Source organism: Danio aesculapii, chromosome 22 (genome assembly GCF_903798145.1).
Source record: "Danio aesculapii chromosome 22, fDanAes4.1, whole genome shotgun sequence".
In the NCBI taxonomy this organism is placed as follows: Eukaryota; Metazoa; Chordata; class Actinopteri; order Cypriniformes; family Danionidae; genus Danio; species Danio aesculapii.
Window position 1 is genome coordinate 21,232,262 of NC_079456.1, and position 21,392 is coordinate 21,253,653.

A 21,392-nucleotide genomic window follows, 5' to 3' on the forward strand; every position below is an offset into this window, starting at 1 on the left:
GAGGTAGAACAATCTGACAAGGTAGGACAAATCGACAGAAGAACTCTCTCTACCAGTTTAGTTTTCTACGAGGCTGAAAAAAAAAAAGGTTTTAAAAAGTCTCAGAAACTTCTGCTTCACTGATATTAAGCACACCGTCTTTTATCTTCATGTTATTTTCATATGCTTCTTAGCTTTATGTCGACATTTGTAATGTTGTGGTCACTGCATAGCTGGTTGGGCTGATTCATGGCGTTGGACTAAATTTGCATTGCTACAAAAGATGTGAAATGTCATTTTGGGGTTGCTTATTGTGTATAAATGGACAACAGCATCCTCTAGTGACCAAAAAATTCACTTCCTCTTACAGTGCGTTTTCACTACAGAAACAAATTTGTGTGGTATGAAGTGTGATAACTGTGTAAACACTGTCTTTCACCTGGTTAAAACAGCCGTGCTCAGCCCTAAAATTAGACATGCCCCAGAGCAGTGGTGCTGTAGTGTTGCCAGCAGTACTGAGTGCAGATTTGACATTGTAGTCGAAATGGTTAGTGTGTATTCACCACGTCCATGTTCCTGGATCAACAGTTATGTTGATTCTGGAGCAAAATTCCAACCAGCCAATCAGAATTAAGGAATATGTTTACAGTAAGGGTTATGTACTTCTACATGATTGTTATGCAACTGTTATTCTCCTCTGATTTTGGGAATAATTTACAGTAAGGCTTGGGTTTAAGGTTAGAGATTAGGTATGGATTACATTTCAATCAAACATTATGTTTTAGATGTTAATCCAGGATCACATACCGGTGGTAACTCCAAATTGTTGGTACTGTGGCACATACATTTACACATGTGACAGAATTCACGAGTTGTTTTAAATGTGTTTACCTTTTAGGAGTTCTGAGCTGGAAGTGACGGGTTGGTTTTGGTGACCCCGATACTCTTGGACATTTCCAGAGTTTTTTGTCAACGTGTGTTTACGAGATAATGGCCTGTGTGACCGTTTCCACCGCTCTTTGAATTCTGCACTGGGGCTGCCCTGAAGGATGACAACTGGTGTGACAGACTCCCTTGGGTATTGCTTGGGCTTCGATCGAGTGTCTGGTGATTTTGTCCCTAGTGTCAGCACTCTATGGTCTGGATCGCAACACACTTCCATTTTGCAAAGTTCTGCCTCCTCTTTTGTTCCAGTGCCTACCTCTCAGCATGGATTTCACAAGACTTCTGGATGAGCTGTCTTTAGTGAAATTTGTGTTTGTTCGACATGATGCACACAGAGTTCCACTGAAACCACAGTACCATGGGCCATTCCGAGTTCTACAATTGGATAAGACATTCAGAATTGATGTTGGGAGGATGTCGAAATGTGTTTAAATTGACCACCTGAAACCAGCACACAGAGACCTGGATCAGCCAACTCAGCTGGCATTGGCACCTCGGCATGGATGTCCTATCTTCGTCAAGCCAGTTGAGCCGCCTGTTGCTCAAGATTCTTCTGGCAGCAGCCCACGGCAAGCAACCCGGACAAGAGTGGGTGTGGCGTATACATTTATACATGTGACAGAATTCTTGAGTTGTTCTAAATGTGTTTTCCCTTTAAGAGTTCTAAACTGGAAGTGACGGGTTGGTTTTTCCCCTTAAAGAGAAGGGTCTGAGTTCAATAAAGTGATTGATTCACAATGTTTTCATCCCACATTTGATGTCTCTTGTTTTCATTTTCTCCACATAATCACAGACAGTACTGTGTTTTTGTCTATTCAACTCAAATTAGCATGGAGTTTATGACTGGTGTATTACAAGTTGAAAAGTTTCATGTTCTGTAGAAATCTAAGTTGCAAAAGTAGCAACAACATTTCTACCAATTTATAAAAATTCTCTACAAATCTTGGAATGAAAATTAGCATGTCATCCAATGACAGTCAGTAGAACAAAAAAACTGGTTCCTTTTTTTTTTTTTTTTTAAGTTTCCTTAAATGAAAAAACAGCAAGCTGAAGTGCACAAAATGCACCCAGCCTTTCCGCTACCAACCTCAGATGCTAGATATGCTGTGGTAATGGCTGAGAGAGTGACAGAGAGAGAGTGAGATAACTTCCACGTGTGCTAATGCACCAGAAGAAAACTACAGGAACTGGCAGTTGGAGGAGGGTGATGCACATTCACCACACTCAAACTATCACACACCAAACTGCAATGAATAAAGCAACAGACTACGCTCTCCTGGGAGCATCAGGAGGGACATCGCCACCTGCACTGCCCATCAAACAGCGCAGGTAAGAGATGCTAGTGTTACAGCTTGAGTTATGCACGCTTTAAAACAGGAAACCTCATACCGCGAAAGTTGCTCATTGCTCAGTATAGTGAAATAAAACAAAAATGAAGCAGGTCTAGCATATTCTCCATGTGTGCATGTTTAGGACCAAGTCATCCTCAAGCTCGGTCCAGGAGCTGAAGGTGGGAGATCTACTCTTGTCTGGACCACAGACCCCAGTGTCTCCATTTACTGAAGTCTTCACGACTACTTACTGTAATGCAGCCCACTGTCCGATACATCATCGCTATGGTAAGCACTCATACGATGGAGTTGTTCGGGGAAAAAATTTATTCATTTTTTGCAGCAAGTGATGATAATCCTACTAAAATGAGAACTGAATATTGTAACCTTTCACAAGCTCAGCCTTCCTCATTTCTGATTATGTTCTTTTACAATTATTTGTTGTATACATGAGAATGTTTAAGGAAGTAACACCTGAAACCAATACAGTAAGCCACGAGACAGACAACTCAACCACGTAGTGCCTTTGTATTGTGAGAACTGAGACAGTTTCCATAGATTTTCATTTGCAAAACACATGACATGCCACATCAAGTATGCAGGTGTACATGCAGTATGTGTATGCTTTATGGCAGGGATGTCCTAACTCGGTCCTGGAGGGTCGGTGTCCTGGAGAGTTTGTCCAACTTGCTTCAATACACCTGCCAGGAAGTTTCTAGTATATCTAGTAAGAGATTGATTAGCTGGTTCAGCTGTCTTTGATTAGGGTTGAAGCTAAACTTTCCTGGACACCGGCCCTCCACGACAGAGTTTGGACAGCCCTGCTTTATGGTAACCTTTACCCTGTTGTGTTGCTCAGAAAATCACCAGATGAGATTCTTCTCAGATGAAATTCCTCCTCCAGTACCCAAAAAGAGTCTGACGAGAACCCTGTCCCTCCCGATGGAGACTCTGGAACCACCTTACCTTGAACATACAAAATCCTACACCTATGAAAATCCCTTGTATATGATAGCACCGTTCCATGGCAGTCATACACTACAAGAAAAGGAGCTACAAGAGGAGCTGCATCAAGGTCTGTCCTTGCACAAGGTAACCTTTGACACACCAGACGAACAACTTCAAAGAGTCCTCAGAAGCTTCCAGAGCCATGAACAAGTTTCCACAGGAATTCAAGAGTATTATTATCAGTTTCTGAGGAACATGTTGCAGAACACTGAAGCGAGCATCTTCTTGCGTGAGCAGGAAGTGCAGATTTCAAAGACTTCTCAGCCTAATGATTTTATACTGTGTGGGCGGAAGTGGAGTTCTTACTACCTGGTGCGTTGCCTAAAGGTTCCTGGAAGAATGTTTGCTGCAAAGGTAAGGACATCAACAATACAGTTACAAAAGGAGACAAGTCAGTTTAATCTAATACAGAATGAACCTAGTTAACAATTCTATTCAATTCAATCTGAAATTGTGTGTATGCTTGTGAGCAATAATGCAAGTGACTTTTCAATCCAAAAATATAAGTAGGCCATCATTACTTCCCAGTCTGAGCCCCTGAACCAAAAACAGAATGCAACCCTTATAAGGCAACTCTAGCTCACAGTACAAAACCCTCAAACCACACTTCCTTTAACGCACCAGGTGTTGAGCAACAGTGCTAACAGTTTAATATGTGCCACGTACATTTAAGAGAAGGTTTTTAGTCACAATTCAACCGTTTTGGGGTAGAGAACTGCAAGAATCACTTCCCAGCAAGCATCAATTTCTTTTTAAAACAAAGATGGCTTGGCTAAAACAAGGCTAAATTTGAGTTGTCTCCAAAAAATGTTTTTATATATATGTCATCGCATACACAGGAATGATTTACTACACCAATGAAATCGTACTAATCTAATCTTCTAATCGTATTTTGTTTTTGGCAATTCTTAAACGTCTTCTTTCTGACAGCCCAAATTTCACATCGTTTTAACCAAGCACAAAAACACAAAATTGCTTGGTGGGCATATAAAATGTGTCTATACTAAAACGAATGTTTTGACAGGTTCACAGAGGGGATTTCGCATCAGACTTTGATATATCCATACCTCATCTGAACATTGAGCAAGCTGTGATCCATTTCCCACAATGCACAGCTACAGATCAAACTTCTACATTCAGGCCTTCACATGAGGACACCACTGATGTTTGTCAACAGCAAACAGTTGCTGATCTTCTGGAGCAAGGTGTTAGTGTAACCGTGGTAAGAGATTTTCCATTGGGAACACTGGAGGACTTTGTTAAGGAAGGACACTCTTTGCACTCCATCCATCCTGAGGTTTATGAAAGGAGACTTTGTCTTCTTGCCCTCCAGTTGGTACAAGGACTACAGCAGCTGGGACATTTTAACGTCATTCACAGGGATCTGAAACCAGAGTGTGTTAACTTAGTGTGGCCAAGCATGAAACACAAGGATGCTAATGCTTGTGAATGCACAACTGATTTGAAAACAGGAAGTGACACGAATACAGACTCCATCGAGCAATTAGAAGAGAGGAAAAAAGGTGAGATTTGTCAAACCTTATGGGAAGAGTGGGGAACCCCTCGTTTGGTCCTTAGAAGCCATTTTGAGGATGATGTTTTTCAAGAGGCAACGTCCCAAGAGTTCCAGTTAGGGACTTTGCTCAGGTACTGTCTACATCTCAATGACAATAGCTCATCGGAGAGCAGGGTAAAAACAGACACTCCATACACCTCAGGTTTGCTGTGGCTGGTCACCCAGCTTACATCTGAGAAACCTGGGCTAATATTGGCAGATGTGGCAGGTGTCCTCCAGGTCTTACTTTGGGGTCCACGACAAGGACTCTTCCAGGCGAACCAACCGGAGAACTCTGTGTTTCATAATTGGCTGTTACTTAAGAGATCTCTTCTTGTCCTGAAGCTTGCAGAGAAGGGACTTTTGCAGGACCAGCATGGCTTCGACTGGGAAAACTATCTCTGCTTGCATTATTTATCTTTTTCTGATCCGGAGACTATGCGTAGCATAACTGAACGCATAGGCCTTCGTGATTTTGTAAGACCAGCTTAAGAGCAAAAGGCAATTGCCAGTTGGTGAGCCACAGAACCATCTCCACACCGATGTTGCTATGAACTTAATTGAGATTTGAAAAGCTAACTGATCGCCTTGTGCTATTTTTGTAATTCAGATTCATCTAATTCTGCATACTTGCATCAAGACACAACATACGAAAAAAAATAAAAATAGGGCCCTGCATGTACAATGAAAAAAAATAAACAAACAATACTAAATAAGCATTTATTGCTGCCTTTTATGAATTTGACTGTGTTAAATTGGTATATTTTATTTAAAAGGTTAATTCACCGCAAAATTAAAACGACCTCTTCAACTATTCCTCACATGGTTTTAAAACTGAGTTTTTTTTCTACTCTTGCACACAAGATATTTTGAAGAATGCTGGTTTCCATCAACTTAGCAGGAAAATATTATGGAAGTCAAAAGCAATCTGCATTTTGTTCAACAGAAAAAAACTCAAGTAGGTTTGTGACAAAAGGGTAAGTAAATGACAATTTTAATTTTGGGGTGAACTGTCCCTTTAAAGTCATTTTAGGTAAATGGCTCCCATATTGGACAAGACATTATAATTTAGAAAAGAGGTTTAGGAAACAATTGCCCCAACACCTTGTTTCACACCTACATATTATCTGCAAGGCTCCATACAAACGCACAACTTCTTTCCCCATTTTATTTTTTGGCTTAAAAACAACTTTATAAAATGAAACATGTTAGCAATATAATACAATTGCTTTATAAATGTTCACAGGTTACCGTAAAGGAATATCCATTATAAACCATGAACAGTATAAATCACAAAAAGAGCTTATGGTTGGAGTTTGACCCTGCGCTTACTTATTAACAATACCTGGAAGAAATGAGCATTATGAAACTTTCAAAGTGAAAAAACAAAGGCTTCTGAAAGCCCAGTGGGACAGAGTCTAATAATTATAATTCTGCATGTGGAAATTAAAAAAAAAAAATAAATAAATAAAAGGAAGCAAAACCAAGCTAGTGTAGGGTGAGCATTTTTATTCTGCACACTGTAGCAAACATGCAAACCAATCCTATTGAAGTTATAACTAAAAACTCCAAAACTCATGCACACATTATGAAACAAACCAACTTGAAGACAACAGTAAAAAGAATCAACATATCAGCAATGAAAACCATAATTTTACATACATTGTTGCTTAAGGGATTCCAACCATAAATATTAAACTCTAAAATTGGTGAGTGAGGGAATGGGAATCAGCAAAGAATCCAATTATATTGGAAAGTAAGCCCAAGGCCGATGGCTTAATAACTAATGGTCACTGTGAAAATTTGGTATACACTAGTGCAAATACAACTGAAAATACAGCACAACCCTTACAAGAACTACAATGTAGTAAATAACAGGAAAAAAAAAGGTCAATTTAACATTCATACTATGTTTCTATTAATGGTGACCATGTTGGGTGAGAAACAGCATTGTTATAAGAAGCAAGATGTGATTGAGTCTTATTCATCACCATCGGAGTCTCTTTCGATTCTGTAAGCCATGAAGAATGCGTCGGGGCGGGTTGGGACGAGGGGATGACCTGGTCTCACAATCTCAAAGCCCATGAAACTGAATGTCCGCAGCAGCGATGCTGGAGATGATAACAGAAAGTTAAAACTATCCTTAAAATAAATAAAAGAACAACAGAAAATGCCTAGAGAAAAGACAAAGCCTTACCTCTGTCATCTCGGCTCTTATGGAAGCAGATGAAAACGTGATCAACCTGTAACTTTTCTTCTGCAAACTCCAGCAAAAGTGAAAAACTTTTGGAAAAAGGGAAAAAACTAATTTGAGCATCATTTAGCATACTCAACATGGATAAGAATATCAGTCTGAATTTGACCAACCTATCTTTGCTCCCTTCTGGGAGGACTCCAGTGGGGATTTCGATGTAAAGGTTTGTCCCCTTCAGTGCCCCCCTCCAGACTAAGTGCTTGCTCACGGAGCAACGACGCTCAAAGAGCAAAAAACGTACACGGCTGTTCGACTGAGGGGCTTCCTCAAGAACCAGTAACTGAGCATCCTACAAACAACACACAAACATAATTACATGCACTACTGTACAGTCAGATGACAAATTAACAGTGGACGATACATTAAACTCATTAACATGAGAAATCAGGCGAGGTAGAATGTCTAAACTCACTTCCCATAGGTGATGAAATTAATTTGTAGATAAGATATGAACCCGCTGCACAGTGAGATAACAAACTAATAACCTGCGTCATGCAAATGTGTTATCTTTATGCAGAAGATCTTCAAAAGAGCTTACTCACAGAATAGAATAGCTTAGCTGAAAGACTGTGATCCCGCTGATCATTCCCTCGCCCACCTGGGATCTTCAGGGGTGGGAGAGGGACATCAGGAACACCACAGAGGCCCCGGACACGGGTTACTGCAGCGATGGGAACTGTAATCAGTAAACGCACATCTGTTAATATCCAAACAGCAGGACATCAACACATAATGATTGACTGTTTGCTTCTGGGTCTAATTTAATGAATGACAGATCAATGAATAAATGGAAGAGCATAAATAGTAATGCAGAGAGTTTAACACCCCGAGAACAAAAATAAAATGGGTGTTTTTGTGCGTAAAAAAGCAAGACAACAGTTGTGCAAGTGAGGAAGTGCCGAATGATGCATCAACAAAATATATATTAATCTTTTAGCAGCAAAAACAGGCATGGCAAATATTGGTTTGACAGTAGAAATCATAAGCATCTGACAGTAGTAACAGGGTTTCTGCAGGTTTTAGAAAGTTAAATTTAAGACTTTAAGACCATTGTGAATTAAATTTTAGACTCAAAGGGCTAAACGCAAAGGAGTTTTTTTTAATAGCCCAGTTGGAAAAGATTTTTTTGCCCTATCAAACTTTATATAATTTAATACATTTAATCATACAACAATAATAATAATAATAATAATAATAATAACTATTATTATTATTATTAATTAAAAATAAATATTTTAGTTAATTCTGAGCAAAATGTCAAAACAAACAAGCTTGCTTTTATCAAAACAAGCAAGCTCTAGTTGTTAACACTTTTTAACATACCCTTTGAAGAAATGTTTTAAAAACTATAATAAACTAAATGCACAAGTCTGTCCAGGTCAGCTTAGACATGGAAACTTTTAAACAAATGTTATTGCTATATTGTTTTAAAGAAAAATAATAAAACCATTATGATAAATGGAGTTAAAAATTACATTCTTAAAAAGATAAGTTTTATTTAGATGGATTGTTGGTTATTGTATGGATGATAACGGCCAGATTGGGTAGCTATACATGAACAAAGAACAATTAAAGACAATACCTGCGCACTTCTCAAAAAAATTTAACTACATGTCACATGTTTGGACCACACTGAAAATGACTGAAAGCTGCGCCAGAGATGCCTTGAGATGGCATATTTTCTATTACAATAAATTTATTATTTACTTTAAAGTATTTGTTTACAGAAGATTTAAGAAATGCACCATTTAAAATATTATTTACAGGACATACAAGAGTTATTTTACTTAGAATATGCTGCTTATTTTATACTTTTAATATGAAAAACCTGATATAAAAAAAAAAAATTCTTACAAAAGAGCAAGCAATTTTCATTTTCACTTTTTTCTAAGAAAAAAAAAAGTGACTGTTTAAGGTAATGTGCGTTTTAACTTCAGTTGTTTAACGATGTTTAATAAATAATCATTGATCGTAGTGCACATTTCTTTCAATTATATTAAAATCAAGTAATGCACCCTTCATTCAAAAATCTCTCACTTGTAACATATGAGCATATTTTTGGTACAAGCCTAATCAGTAGACAAAAAATAAAATAATCGTTCATTAACGGAGTTTATGTTTGAGATGAGATGTTTAATTAACCAAGATTTTGATTAAAATCCATACAAACCTAAAAAAAATTCATGTATATTTGCCATGGCATTAAAAGAAAATTATCAGATCAACACTCGAGGGTTTGACAAATAAGCATAGCATATGCTAACAAAAGATCAAATAAAAATATTTTTTAAAATATATAATAATAATAATAAATAGTTTTACATAAAACTTAAAAGGATTCATAACTTAAAACACAGCACAGACCTAAACCTGCAACTGCAAATCTTTAATGAGAAAAAAGAAGATGCATATGCACCTCATTTCACTTTAGTGCCACATTTTAGAAAGCAATGAGAGGGCAACAACTTGTTTGTCCCATTGAGAATGGCTTAATCCCTGAAGCCAGACTACATTACAACACCACCCTTGCAATTCACACAGGACGTAACGAGACTGTTCAAGATGCTAGTGTGGGAGGGGAAATGAGGGCTAGTTACACAACAGCCTGTAGCAGGTGAAGGAATGAACATTGACATCATCTGAACATGATGAGTAAAAGGCAGCATCAACAGGAAACCTTTGATCAAAGCTTACATGGGGGCCACTCACAAATACAGGAAGCTAAAAGCATCCATTCATATATTTAAGCTTAGATGACGCATCGCAGCATTAAAGACATAAATGAAAATCTGGGGGACAGCTTCTGATCAAAAAGGAGACATGAGGTAACCTGTGTTACAAAAAATCCCATATCCCCCCAATTCAACTTAAAACATGCCTACATCTTACGTTAAATCAGAAGGTAGACTAGGTAACCCATATTTCCCCTTAATTTCACATAAACCATATTTCAGATTTTTGCTTTTGTAACAAAGGTTTGAGGAATTTTAAACATGTCAATAATACATTGTAATTAAGCTTGATCAAAATATATGTCAATTATTAGATTGTTAGCTTAAAATCATAATGGTACTCGGCAATGATGCATTAGGGGAAAAAAAAGAACAAACAAGGGGGGGATGGGCGAGGCTACGTTTAGAGATTAGCACATTACAGTTCGTTTCAAACCCTTTTAAACAGGCATTTTATATAGGTTGTCTCGTTTAAACGACTGCTAATTGTTTTTACTCAATATATTAGTAACGTTAGATAAAACTATTTAGCAGTGATACGACAAAATGCCTGACTTTGTTTTTACCAGTTAGCATTTCTATGTTAGCCACCTCGCAAACACCTACCCGTCAAACACTTGTTGAGCTGTGCGACACCTGAATAAGCGCGGTATATTCGTGTACATCTACCAAACATTACTATATAATACATATTAGCGTGTTATAAGGCAACATCGTGATGTTTAAACGACCCCCAACCTGCTGAAAAGGCCAAACTGAGACAGCATCTAACCTTATATCGAATTCGATTTAAACAAACGTTGGCGATAATGACAGCTTGAAATTTGGATTTGAACGTTTCTCGAATGTTCCGAATCGGTTGCCAGGCAACGTACCTGTCAATCATTCAAATCCGTGACTGATAGGCAACACGAGCCCACCTGAACTGACAGAAGCTTTCAGGCGTGATATTTAACAGTTTGTCCTGAAATTACGTTATTAAAAAAAGTTCTGATAAATGGAGAGATTTAAAGCTCATTCTGCTTGCGAAATCATGATACATTTAATACGTTCGTTACATTCCGTTTCGTCATACAGTTTATTGCTGGCTAGGCTATGCTGCTAAAACAAGGCCGCAAGCTAGCTAGCATAAAAGTCCCACATTACCTTTCACTCTCGGGTTTATTACGGGTCAGTTCGATCACTGGCATCTTGGGTATATTACTCTCTTTTTCTCTGACAAAACAGTGGCTATTCAGTATCGTCTGAAGGTTGGATTTAACCATCCGGCCAACGTCAAGGCCCAATTCTTCTCCGTCCGTGCTCCGACCGAATGTGTTAATGGCCGTAGGCCCGCAGTAGTTATACTTGGAACACGCGTAGGCGTGGCTTCAGCGTTACGTCATACGCTTTAACAAACAAATAAGCCTTGAGTGGAAATAAACAAATGAGAATAGAATACACCTTACAGAAATCGTGATAATAAGCATAATGTTTGATTTATGATTCAATATTGCGTAATATAGAAAAAAACTCAAATATAAATGATATTTGACTTACATAACCTGTCAATAATTAGCCTAAGCATAATTTTTCATCGACATAAGCAGAACAAGATGTACTATATCTAGAACCTAAGGCAAATATTTCACCCGAGAATCATAATAACACACACTTGAAATTATCAATGAAATGTAGTTTGTATGTGTAAATAAATAGAGTAAATCATATCAATGTTCGGTTCAAGATTGCAAAAAGACCATGTAAACTCACAAGTGCTTGATGTTTTATAATGAAGTCTCAGCTGTTGCTGTCCATCAAGGCTCTGAAGAACTTGAGACCCCAGTTTTTACTCGACCACTCCGGCTCTGCTTGGTAAGAACTGCACTTTCAACTACAAACTACCACTAATGTTGTTGTCGTCTTTGTTTTGTTTATACTGTAAATCGTGTTTATTGTAAATTGTTGATTCTTGTTGGCTCTCATGATTTTGACGTTTTTGCAGCTGCAACAGATATTTTTTAAGGCTATATGTTAGATTCTGTTTCACTACTACAGTAGTTTAAATAGTTTTACATGTACATATTTATGTGTAACAATCAAAACTAGATGGATGTTAAGTGAAAATATTGAAATCTGTCCACAGAAACCTCCTGTAAGGATCATCAGAGAAAGTATGTATCCCATAAGCTGTGATAAATGACACTAAAACTGTTTGTACATAACCTATAGCTATATTTGCATGAGAATTGTGTAACGCAAATTAACAGAGTTGTAAACCTTTCAAAATCTGCAGTATTGCGTTAAATACCAGATTTTCATTTTGTTATTTGCTGTATATTTGTCATTACAACAGTTCTCAGCATAGTTGAGTACACAGTTTTGAAAAAGAATATCTTTATCCATTTTTATCCAGTGAATATGGGCAATGTATTTTAGTGCATTTAAACAAAGCAGATTTATTAAACAGATATATTTATTAAAATAATATTTTAGTCATCAAACATATTTAGAAATAGAAAGATAATATAATAAAATTCAAGCGAAACATTGAAAAAAAATTACAACCTACAAAATTTCAACAAAATTTAAATTGTTTTGTTTCTCTTGATTTTTCCTCTTATTAAATTTGTATTTAATATTTTTCTATAACATATACATTTGGGTGTACTAGTTTTTGGACCGTTATCATAAGTTATTTTGTTAGATAAGCTCCAGATTTGACTTAAGTACTGACAAATCTAATGTATATACACAAATACTGTATAGCTTCCTATCAAAAATATGAATTTAAAAGATAGATTTGTGTGGGGTGTACTTATATATGCTGAGCACTGTATAAGTTCTTATAATATGACACATATATGGTTAGCTCATCCAAAAAAAAAAAAAAAAAAAAACGAAAATGTGCTGTTAATTGAATCAAAGATTATTTTTTTTCAATGCAACATTAAATATTTTTTTTCAGTTGCTAAAATCATGATGATGATTAATGAAATGGAAATCAACGCTCACATCAAAACAACACAAGTGTAAAAACTATATTAACTATATACACTGAGGTCTTCTAAAGAAACGCTCCACTCGTGTTTTTATTATTAATATTATTTGTTTTGGTATTGATGCTGCTAGCCATTGACCATATATATATATATATATATATATATATATATATATATATATATATATATATATATATATATATATATATATATATATATATACCATATATATGTATATACACATACAGACCCTGAGCACGCTACCACATTTATACAGTGCTCCTAGGACAAATGTCATTTAACCGCACTAGTCAAGACTAAAGCCAATCTGAAGATGCTGGACCTTTGTGCTCAACAAGTAACGTTATTGATGATAATACAGTCACTAACTGCACTGATCATGAGGCAAAGTAGCACCAACTTGCACAAAATTTTAGGCTTATGCTAGTTCTGTTGAATAAAATCAGCAAACAATGTAAATGAAATATGACAACATGATGTTGAGGTGCCAGAAACTTTTTTTATTTGTTTATTATTGTCGGCTAAGTGAAGTAAGGCTAGTTTTTGAAGTAACTTATAAGGGTGCCTGATAACATAACAGTGTCTACGCCTCAATGTGTATACTGTCCACCATCAATTATTGCATATTACAAATGTTTTATACCATTTAGATCAGAAAGGTGGATCTGCACATTGAGATGCAGGGTTATCGATGGTTCACACGAGTCGTTAATAACTAAGATTCATTCACAAACTAATCGCTCCCTTCGTTAGAATGAGAAGTGAAAGCAGGAGAGGGGGTGTGTTTCAGGACATAGATTAGATCAAATTTCACGCTCTTTGTCGGCAATGCCCATGCGGTCACAGGTCCATCAATGTAGTAAAGTGATGTAAAATTATAATTTTCACAATTTAAAAAAATATTTGCATACTGACCACTGACTGGTGATCATAGATATATGTATATATGTGTATTTATCTAAGGCTCCGGCCAGTGCTCCACTGCACCATGGTCCCACATTCATTTTAAAGGAGCACTACCCTGTACTAAAATGGCGGCTCTATTGACGCATTCCATCCAGTAGACAACAACACTGTAGGCGACATGTAATTATCTATGGCCATTGACTGGCATTTTATGAATTGCTAAGCACCAAACTTGCAGCTAAATCCTTCTTAAAGGTCTCAAAAAGTGATTTGAAATGTGCAATGTTTGAAATGTGAAGAGAGGATGGGACATAGTAGCTTAAAAAAAAACAGCCAGTAGTGTTTAGTTTTTATCACAGCTCTACCAGTGAGAGTGGTTGAGCTCAAACGCATCAAATGAAAAGCAAATGAGAAGTGTCTTGAAGGGGGCGGGGCATATCAGATACTACAGAGCATTTGATTGGTCAAGATTTAATGAGAAACTGAAGTATGAGGTGACGTCAAACAAAAAAAAAAAAAATCATTGATCCATTTAGGTGGAAGTGACAAACTGCAAGCTTTGGATGTTTCTATGTTCTAAATGCAAATTTTGTCACTGTTTTGGCGCACACAACCTTATAGATATACTTAAGACCAGTGGTGTACAGTAACAAATTACAAATACTCAAACTACTGTAATTGAGTAGTTTTTCCTCAGGAATTGTAATTACTAAGTAGTTTTAAAAATGTGTACTTTTACTTTCCCTTGAGTATATTTTTAATGCAGTATCGGTACTTTTACTCCATTATTTCTCTTACCTGCAGTCACAACTTTTTTTTATTCTCGTCTACTGGGATGGCTAAGTGGAAAAATCAGTCCTGTGATTCATGTCCAATCAAATTTCACATAGAAAGTAACAACCTCAAGACATGGGCACTTTATAATTGTAAAAACGTACAAAAGCACATGCATCACTTTAACTGGGTGCTAAGCCAAACAGCAAAAATTGCAAAATATATATTCAAAAAGGTGGCAACACTAAAGCTCCAAAAATACCAATTTATTAAATTAAAAAGGCTGATACACGCTCCATTTTTGGAGCTTCGGTGTTGCCACCTTTTTTGAATATACATGTTTATACACAATAAATGTAGCAAAGTGTTTGGAAGCATTTACCAAATACACGCACTAACTCAGAGACTGTTTAGACACTGATGAGATGATGTTTATGATGACTAAAAACATGACTAAAGGGGCTTAAACAATAACTTAATCCACTACAGAATGTTACGTTTACACATGCCTGCACAAACTGCATGTAATCAGCTTTTCACAAAGTATACTCACTACTCTTAAGTACTTTTAAAAGGTCTATTGTTTAATAATACTTTGAGTTATATTTACAACAGATACTTTACTTTCACTACATTTTTGGGCAAGTAATGGTAGTTTTACTTGAGTATGATTTTCAGTACTCTTTCCACCACTGGTTAAGACTAACATACTGATACTCTAAACATCTAAAAAAAATTGTTTAATTTCACAGAGACTTTAAATGTTCTACTAACAACAACCTACATCTTGAATGGCCTGAATATGAATATTTATTTCTGGAAGAACAATCCCTTTAAGGATTCACAACTATCACAATAAAGTATTGATAATCTTTATAATCCTATAGACCAACTCAAAGTGGTCAGGCTGCTTGTTATCAAACTATTTCGTAACTGTAACAAGAGGCAATTCATTCATACCTTAATGTTAAAACAGCTATCCTAACATTATTTATCAATATGTGGCTCTTTTTGGATTCTCGGAAGCTATAGAAATTAAAAATGTAAAACAGGAAATATGCTGGGACCATTGTTTTTGTTTACATCCCCTAAAGAGGTCTATAGAAAAATGTAAGAATATAGATCATTTTTAGTTCATAAGCAATAAAAACCTTTAACCAATCAGAATCCACATGGCTTTAAACTGTTTTGGTAATCTTCAAACAGAGTCTGATCATTTCTTTTGCTCTCAGTTTGAAAGAAAAAGAAAAGTTATCTGTATAGTTATTGTTCTTGGATTGGTCTTGGGCATGTAATTAATTGTGCAACACAACTTTCTTCACGTACCAGTGAAATATCGGCGCATATTTCCTGTGGAGTCTTTGAGTAAGGTGGAAAATCCATGGAAAGGCATCACTCTGAACCGCTGTATACTGGTGGCCGCGGTCATCGTGGTGATCAGTTCAAGCATTGAGTTAGTACAAGGTGAATTGTTGAACCTGAGCCCTGCCTGCTGTAAATATGTGTGCATGTAAATGTACAGGTGGTCATTTTTTCACCAGATCACAAGACCTGAGGTGTCATAAATCATCTCGAAGTAAAATAAACTGTATTTTACAAGCTGTTTAAATTATCATTCAGAATATTTGGGTCAAAGAATACTTTTATTTAGCTTAAGCACTTTTAATGGATTAAAAATAAGGTAAAGATGTATTCTGTAAAACTCTAATAATTCCTTCTATTTATCGAATATTGAAAACAACATAATAGTTTCTACAAACATATTAAGGAGTATTACCATTATTGATAGTGAGAAATATTTCTTAAGGTGGAAATCTATGTCAATTTTAATTTCTGTTTTCTATTCTTAATAGTTTTATAGATTAAATATTTTTTAGTTAAGTTAGCAAATAAGCATATTAAAATGATTGCTAAAAGGTTAAATAATTACATTTTAAAATATACAAGAGAAAACAATTAATTTAAATACTAATGATTATTTAGATTTTTGATTAAATAAAGCGTTGCAACATTATAATCTTACTGATGCCAAACTTTACTAAACTAATTTATATATATATATATATATATATATATATATATATATATATATATATATATATATATATATATATATATATATATATATATATATATATATATATATATTAGGGGTGTAACAGATCACAATATATAGATTCGTGCAGATTCACAACAGAAGGTTTGGAACACACACAGATTGATACTTTTTTAACTTTACTAAATGTGTAACGATCGCAGAGAGATTGCCTCTTGCGTCATTCAAATCACATGTATGAAAGCATTTAGGCTTTCCTGTAAAATATAATGATAATGGAAGAAGTTGTGGTAGGTTACTCAGGATGTGGTGGGTTTCTTAGGTTATTAAAGGTGTTTTTTTGTCACAGCTTGTTTAGCCTGCATTAATGCATTTAGTGTAAGCTGCATGATTAATCAATAAAAGATCGTGATCTAAACAAACACGCAACCTAAATTTTAAATGATGGTGATTTACATTTGTTTATTAATCCTTCGAATCGCTGCACCAATAGGTGGCGACAACCAGCCATCAAAAATATGAATAACTGAATAATTCTTAAAACTGAAGACATCTAGCAATGAAACATTAAGTTTTATGAGTGAATAACTAAATCATTTATTGAAAATTTAATAAAAAATACATATTGGTTTTACAAATTATAATGTTAGATTTATGCATTAGTGTTATCCGCAGCAGTAGTAGTAACAGTGAATTCTTCGCAGTACTGAATATTTTACTATTTATTTTTGTTCAGCTGATTATTTCTACATTTTATTTGTAATAAAAATACTAATTACATTAATCTCCTCCACATTTTGGCTGATCCGAACCAAGGACAGATTCATGACTAAAAAACAATAATGTGATCCGAACTGTGAGATCTGTTACACCACTTCACACCATACACACACACACACACACACACACACACACACACACACGCACACACACACACGCACACACACACACACACATATACATATATATATATATATATATATATATATATATATATATATATATATATATATATATATATATACAAATATACAAACACACACACACATATAATGACTTGGTATTTATATGTGCTACAGAGACAATAGAGCCGTTCTTTGAAGAGACAGAAACAGATCTTCAGACCGGTGGTCAGTCAGCAGAGGTAAAGCTTAAGTGAGTCAGTTTTTAGAGTCTTCACAGAGTTCATGGACTCTGAAATGTTGTCTGTTTCACTGTAGTCGGACTCATGGTGGGACACCTTCGCGTTTTGGAACTGGGGTTCAGAGGATAAACTGGAAGATTTTAAAAAGAAAAGAGCAGCCAGACCGAGATACGATGGAGAGAAGCTCAGAACACACAGGATCCACAACAAAGAAATGGCTAAAGGATTACTCAAGGGGAAAGAATAACCTGTAATAGTCCTAACTGATGGAAAATAATAAATAAAAAATTGTACATACAATTGATCAAAGGTTACATATATGATTTACGGCATGATGTTTTTGATTAAAGTCTGTTCTATGCGTACAGGCTGTATTTATTATTTTATGTGAAGACGACTGAATGCTGAAATCATTTTGTGTTAGAATTAGATATAAGAATATATTTACATTACATATATGATACTTTTTCTAATTTGTGGTTTATATATTTAAAAAAAAAACACCTGTAACAGTTTTACATTTATTGTTATATTTTTGCGAGTCATTGTAAAAACATTTACAATCCATTATATGTAGAAGTGACATTCATTATATATAAAAGTGACATGGAAAATGTGTGTGAATATGATATTCAATATTCAAACAAAGCTAAATATTTTCATAAGCTCAGCAGACACAAATCTAAGATCACAGTTAATCTTTTGCCACAACAAAAAGTGGTTTAATTGAATTGAATCACAAAACATGTGAATATTCCCTCTAATTACCTAATTTACACTCCAAATGACATATAATAATACAATGTATATCAAAGGGCATTTCTGTGTGGAGTTTGCATGTTCTCCCCGAGTTCACGTGGGTTTCCTCTGGGTGCTCCAGTTTCCCCCACAGTCCAAAGACATGCGCTAGAGGTGAATTGGGTTGGCTAAATTGTCCGTAGTGTATGTGTGTGAATGAGAGTGTATGGGTGTTTCCCACTGATGGCATCCGCTGCGTAAAACATATGCTGGATAAGTTGGCGGTTCATTCCGCTGTGGCGACCCCAGATTAATATAGGGGCTAAGCCAAAAAGAAAATGAATGAATGAAAGATGCTAATGGTCTAATTCGATTAAATGATTTATGCTAAGCTAAGCTAAAAATGCTCCCACCGAACCCAGAGATCAGCTGAATGGATTCAGAAATGCTAAAATGAAACTTTTAACTCTAAGGAGTTATAAAATGAGCCTTTTTTCCAAAAATAAAATAAAATAAATGAAGAGTTGCTTTCATTTTTGTGTGTACCGTCTCTTTAGCAAGCAAAAACATGTAGATTTCATTGCCTTAAAGCTCGTCAGCGGCATTCGCACTTGGTCGCCACCACATTGGTCTTGTATGAGATGTTGGTGGTCTCACTTTCCAGCTCAATCACACACAGATCGTCGTATTCCACCGGTACGCAGCAGAGCGAGCGGTTTACCGGGTGCCCGCTCTGGATGTGGCTGTTCAGCAGGACGGCGTGGTTGTTGGCGTTGTTCAGTGGGAAGCCGCAGGTTCCTTCACAATTGTTGATGTTGGCTCTGGACGGCTCCAGGAAGAACTTCCTCAAGGAGACGCTCAGGCTCTGAAGATGACATTGACTGAATGCCGATGGTCCGTCTTCATCGGCTCTCGCTGCTCGTTGGGCTCTTTCTGCCTCCCAGACGCTGAGCACCATCTGCAGGGCTTTCAGGAGCAACACTGACCGGTACTGAGCCTCTTTGTGGTCCTTAGTAGCTACACATTTATTGACAGTAATGTAATTCAGTGTTAACATTCTGTTCACAACAAATAAATTACATTCTTATTAATTCTAACAAAAATGGTGCTGTTCAACAGAGAGATTTTTTGATATGGCTGTATATCGGCACTGGTGGGTGCTTAGCTATATCATCCTTATCAATAAACTAATTAGTTGCAATCTAAACAACTATATTCTCGCCTAAATAAGCCTCGAAAGTACATTATGTTGTCCAACAGCTGCAATATTTGTCAAACTCTAGTGAATTTCTTAATCTGCTGTCACTGTGTGTGGGCAGAGTAATACAGAAGGGTAAGGAAGCTGCTATCAGCCAATCAGATTCGAGAACCAGACAGAACTGTTGTATAAACATATACAGTGGAAGTGAGAATTATTAGCCCCCTTTGAATTTTTTTTTTTTTCTTTCTTTTTTTAAATATTTCCCAAATGATGTTTATCAGAGCAAGGAAATTTTCACAGTATGTCTGATAATATTTCTTCTTCTGGTGAAAGTCTTATTTGGTTTATTTCGGCTAGAATAAAAGCAGCTTTTACTTTTTAAAAAACATTTTAAGGTCAAAATTATTAGCCCCCTTAACTATATTATTTTCCGGTAGTCTACAGAACAAATCATTGTTATACAATAGCTTGCCTAATTACTCTAACCTGCCTATTTAACCTAATTAACCTAGTTAAGCCTTTAAATGTCACTTTAAGCTGTATAGAAGTGTCTTGAAAAATATCTAGTCAAATATTATTTACTGTCATCATGGCAAAGATCAAATAAAATCAGTTATTAGAAATGAGTTATTAAAACTATTATGTTTAGAAATGTGTTGAAAAAATCTCTCCGTTAAACAGAAATAAACAGGGGAGCTAATAATTCTGACTTCAACTGTATATATATATATATATATATATATATATATATATATATATATATATATATATATATATATATATATACACTAATGAAGAAAAAAATATAGGAAATACTGTGAAAAATTTCTTGCCAGTCTGATCAAAGAATTAGCTTGAGCTATACAAAGCCTGATGTTTTACACTGGATTGGTATTTATAATCTTAATGTAACCATGATTTTGAGTACCAGGAAAATACAAGTTATCCAATTTATAGTCTGTATAAATCAGATTAATACCTAAATACTTTAAATGTAAAATATATATGTGGGTATACATATGACTATTGAATATTAAATTATGTTGGTGTATTTAGAGAGAAAAATATGTTAATTAAATCAATAAAAACAGTGTAAACAATAAAATCAATAAAATCAATATAAACTATTTTTTTTTCTAATTTTCGGGTTTTTTCTTGACATTTCTCAATTTATATGTACATTTTATAATGAAATTGTGAAAATATATTTCCTAGCTATATCATCCAGCCATTGTAATATGCATAAAAATCTTTTTTTGGGTAAAATAAATAAAAAAATAAAATAAAATAAAATAAAAGTACAATAAAAACAATATATAATAAAATAAAATATAAAATAAGATGAAAATAATATTAAATAAAAATAATATTAAATAAAATTAAATAAAATAAAATAATGCAAAATTTATTTTTTTAAAAAAATATAAAATAAAATAAAATAAAATAAAAATAAGATAAAATAAAATAAAAAATGATATAAAATAAAATATAAAAATAAAATAAAAAGAATATAAAAATACAATAAAATTATATAAAATAAAATATCATATAAAAATAAAAGCTAAAATAAGATATACAATGAAATGACAAAAATATGCAATAAAATAAAAAAATATATAATAAAAATATTAAATAAAATAAAAATAAATCCTCACCTGCTTCACTGTCCTCTCCATCAGGAGAAAGCGCGATCAGTTCAGTCAGTTTCTGCAGTCTGTCAATCATCTTCCGGCCCGCCTCCTGCTGTTTGACCTGAGCCACGGCTTC

General features: G+C 35.1%; 3 protein-coding genes across 3 annotated transcripts in view; 1 reads left to right on the forward strand and 2 right to left on the reverse strand.

The window, feature by feature from the left end:
• The first annotated feature begins 2,010 nt into the window (after window positions 1-2,010).
• peak3 (PEAK family member 3) lies at window positions 2,011-5,506 on the forward strand. Its single transcript, XM_056448017.1, has 4 exons — window positions 2,011-2,253; window positions 2,398-2,543; window positions 3,115-3,617; window positions 4,288-5,506. The coding sequence occupies exons 1-4, from the start codon at window positions 2,087-2,089 to the stop codon at window positions 5,308-5,310; spliced, it is 1,839 nt and encodes a 612-aa protein (XP_056303992.1). The 5' UTR covers window positions 2,011-2,086; the 3' UTR covers window positions 5,311-5,506.
• An 801-nt stretch (window positions 5,507-6,307) lies between these two features.
• oaz1a (ornithine decarboxylase antizyme 1a) lies at window positions 6,308-11,135 on the reverse strand. The gene is given in 6 exon segments (XM_056448241.1): window positions 6,308-6,929; window positions 7,016-7,101; window positions 7,186-7,361; window positions 7,615-7,701; window positions 7,703-7,748; window positions 10,951-11,135. Coding segments are annotated over 6 exon segments (645 nt in total). The 5' UTR covers window positions 11,070-11,135; the 3' UTR covers window positions 6,308-6,798.
• A 7,064-nt stretch (window positions 11,136-18,199) lies between these two features.
• Window positions 18,200-21,392, reverse strand: part of amh (anti-Mullerian hormone) — a 13,050-nt gene continuing 9,857 nt past the window's right edge. The window contains exons 6-7 of the mRNA XM_056448121.1: window positions 21,281-21,392; window positions 18,200-19,441 (exon numbers count right to left, since the gene is read on the reverse strand). The exon at window positions 21,281-21,392 is cut by the window's right edge and continues 319 nt beyond it. Coding sequence (XP_056304096.1) covers window positions 19,020-19,441; window positions 21,281-21,392 — 534 coding nt within the window. The 3' untranslated portion in view covers window positions 18,200-19,019. The remainder of the gene's footprint in view (window positions 19,442-21,280) is intronic.

Bases quoted from the DNA above. Each gene is read 5' to 3' on its own strand.
- peak3 (XM_056448017.1), top strand. From the start codon at position 2,087: ATGCACCAGAAGAAAACTACAGGAACTGGCAGTTGGAGGAGGGTGATG. The intron at 2,544-3,114 runs GTAAGCACTCAT...TGTGTTGCTCAG, and splicing joins TCCGATACATCATCGCTATG to AAAATCACCAGATGAGATTC. The intron at 3,618-4,287 runs GTAAGGACATCA...ATGTTTTGACAG, and splicing joins GAAGAATGTTTGCTGCAAAG to GTTCACAGAGGGGATTTCGC.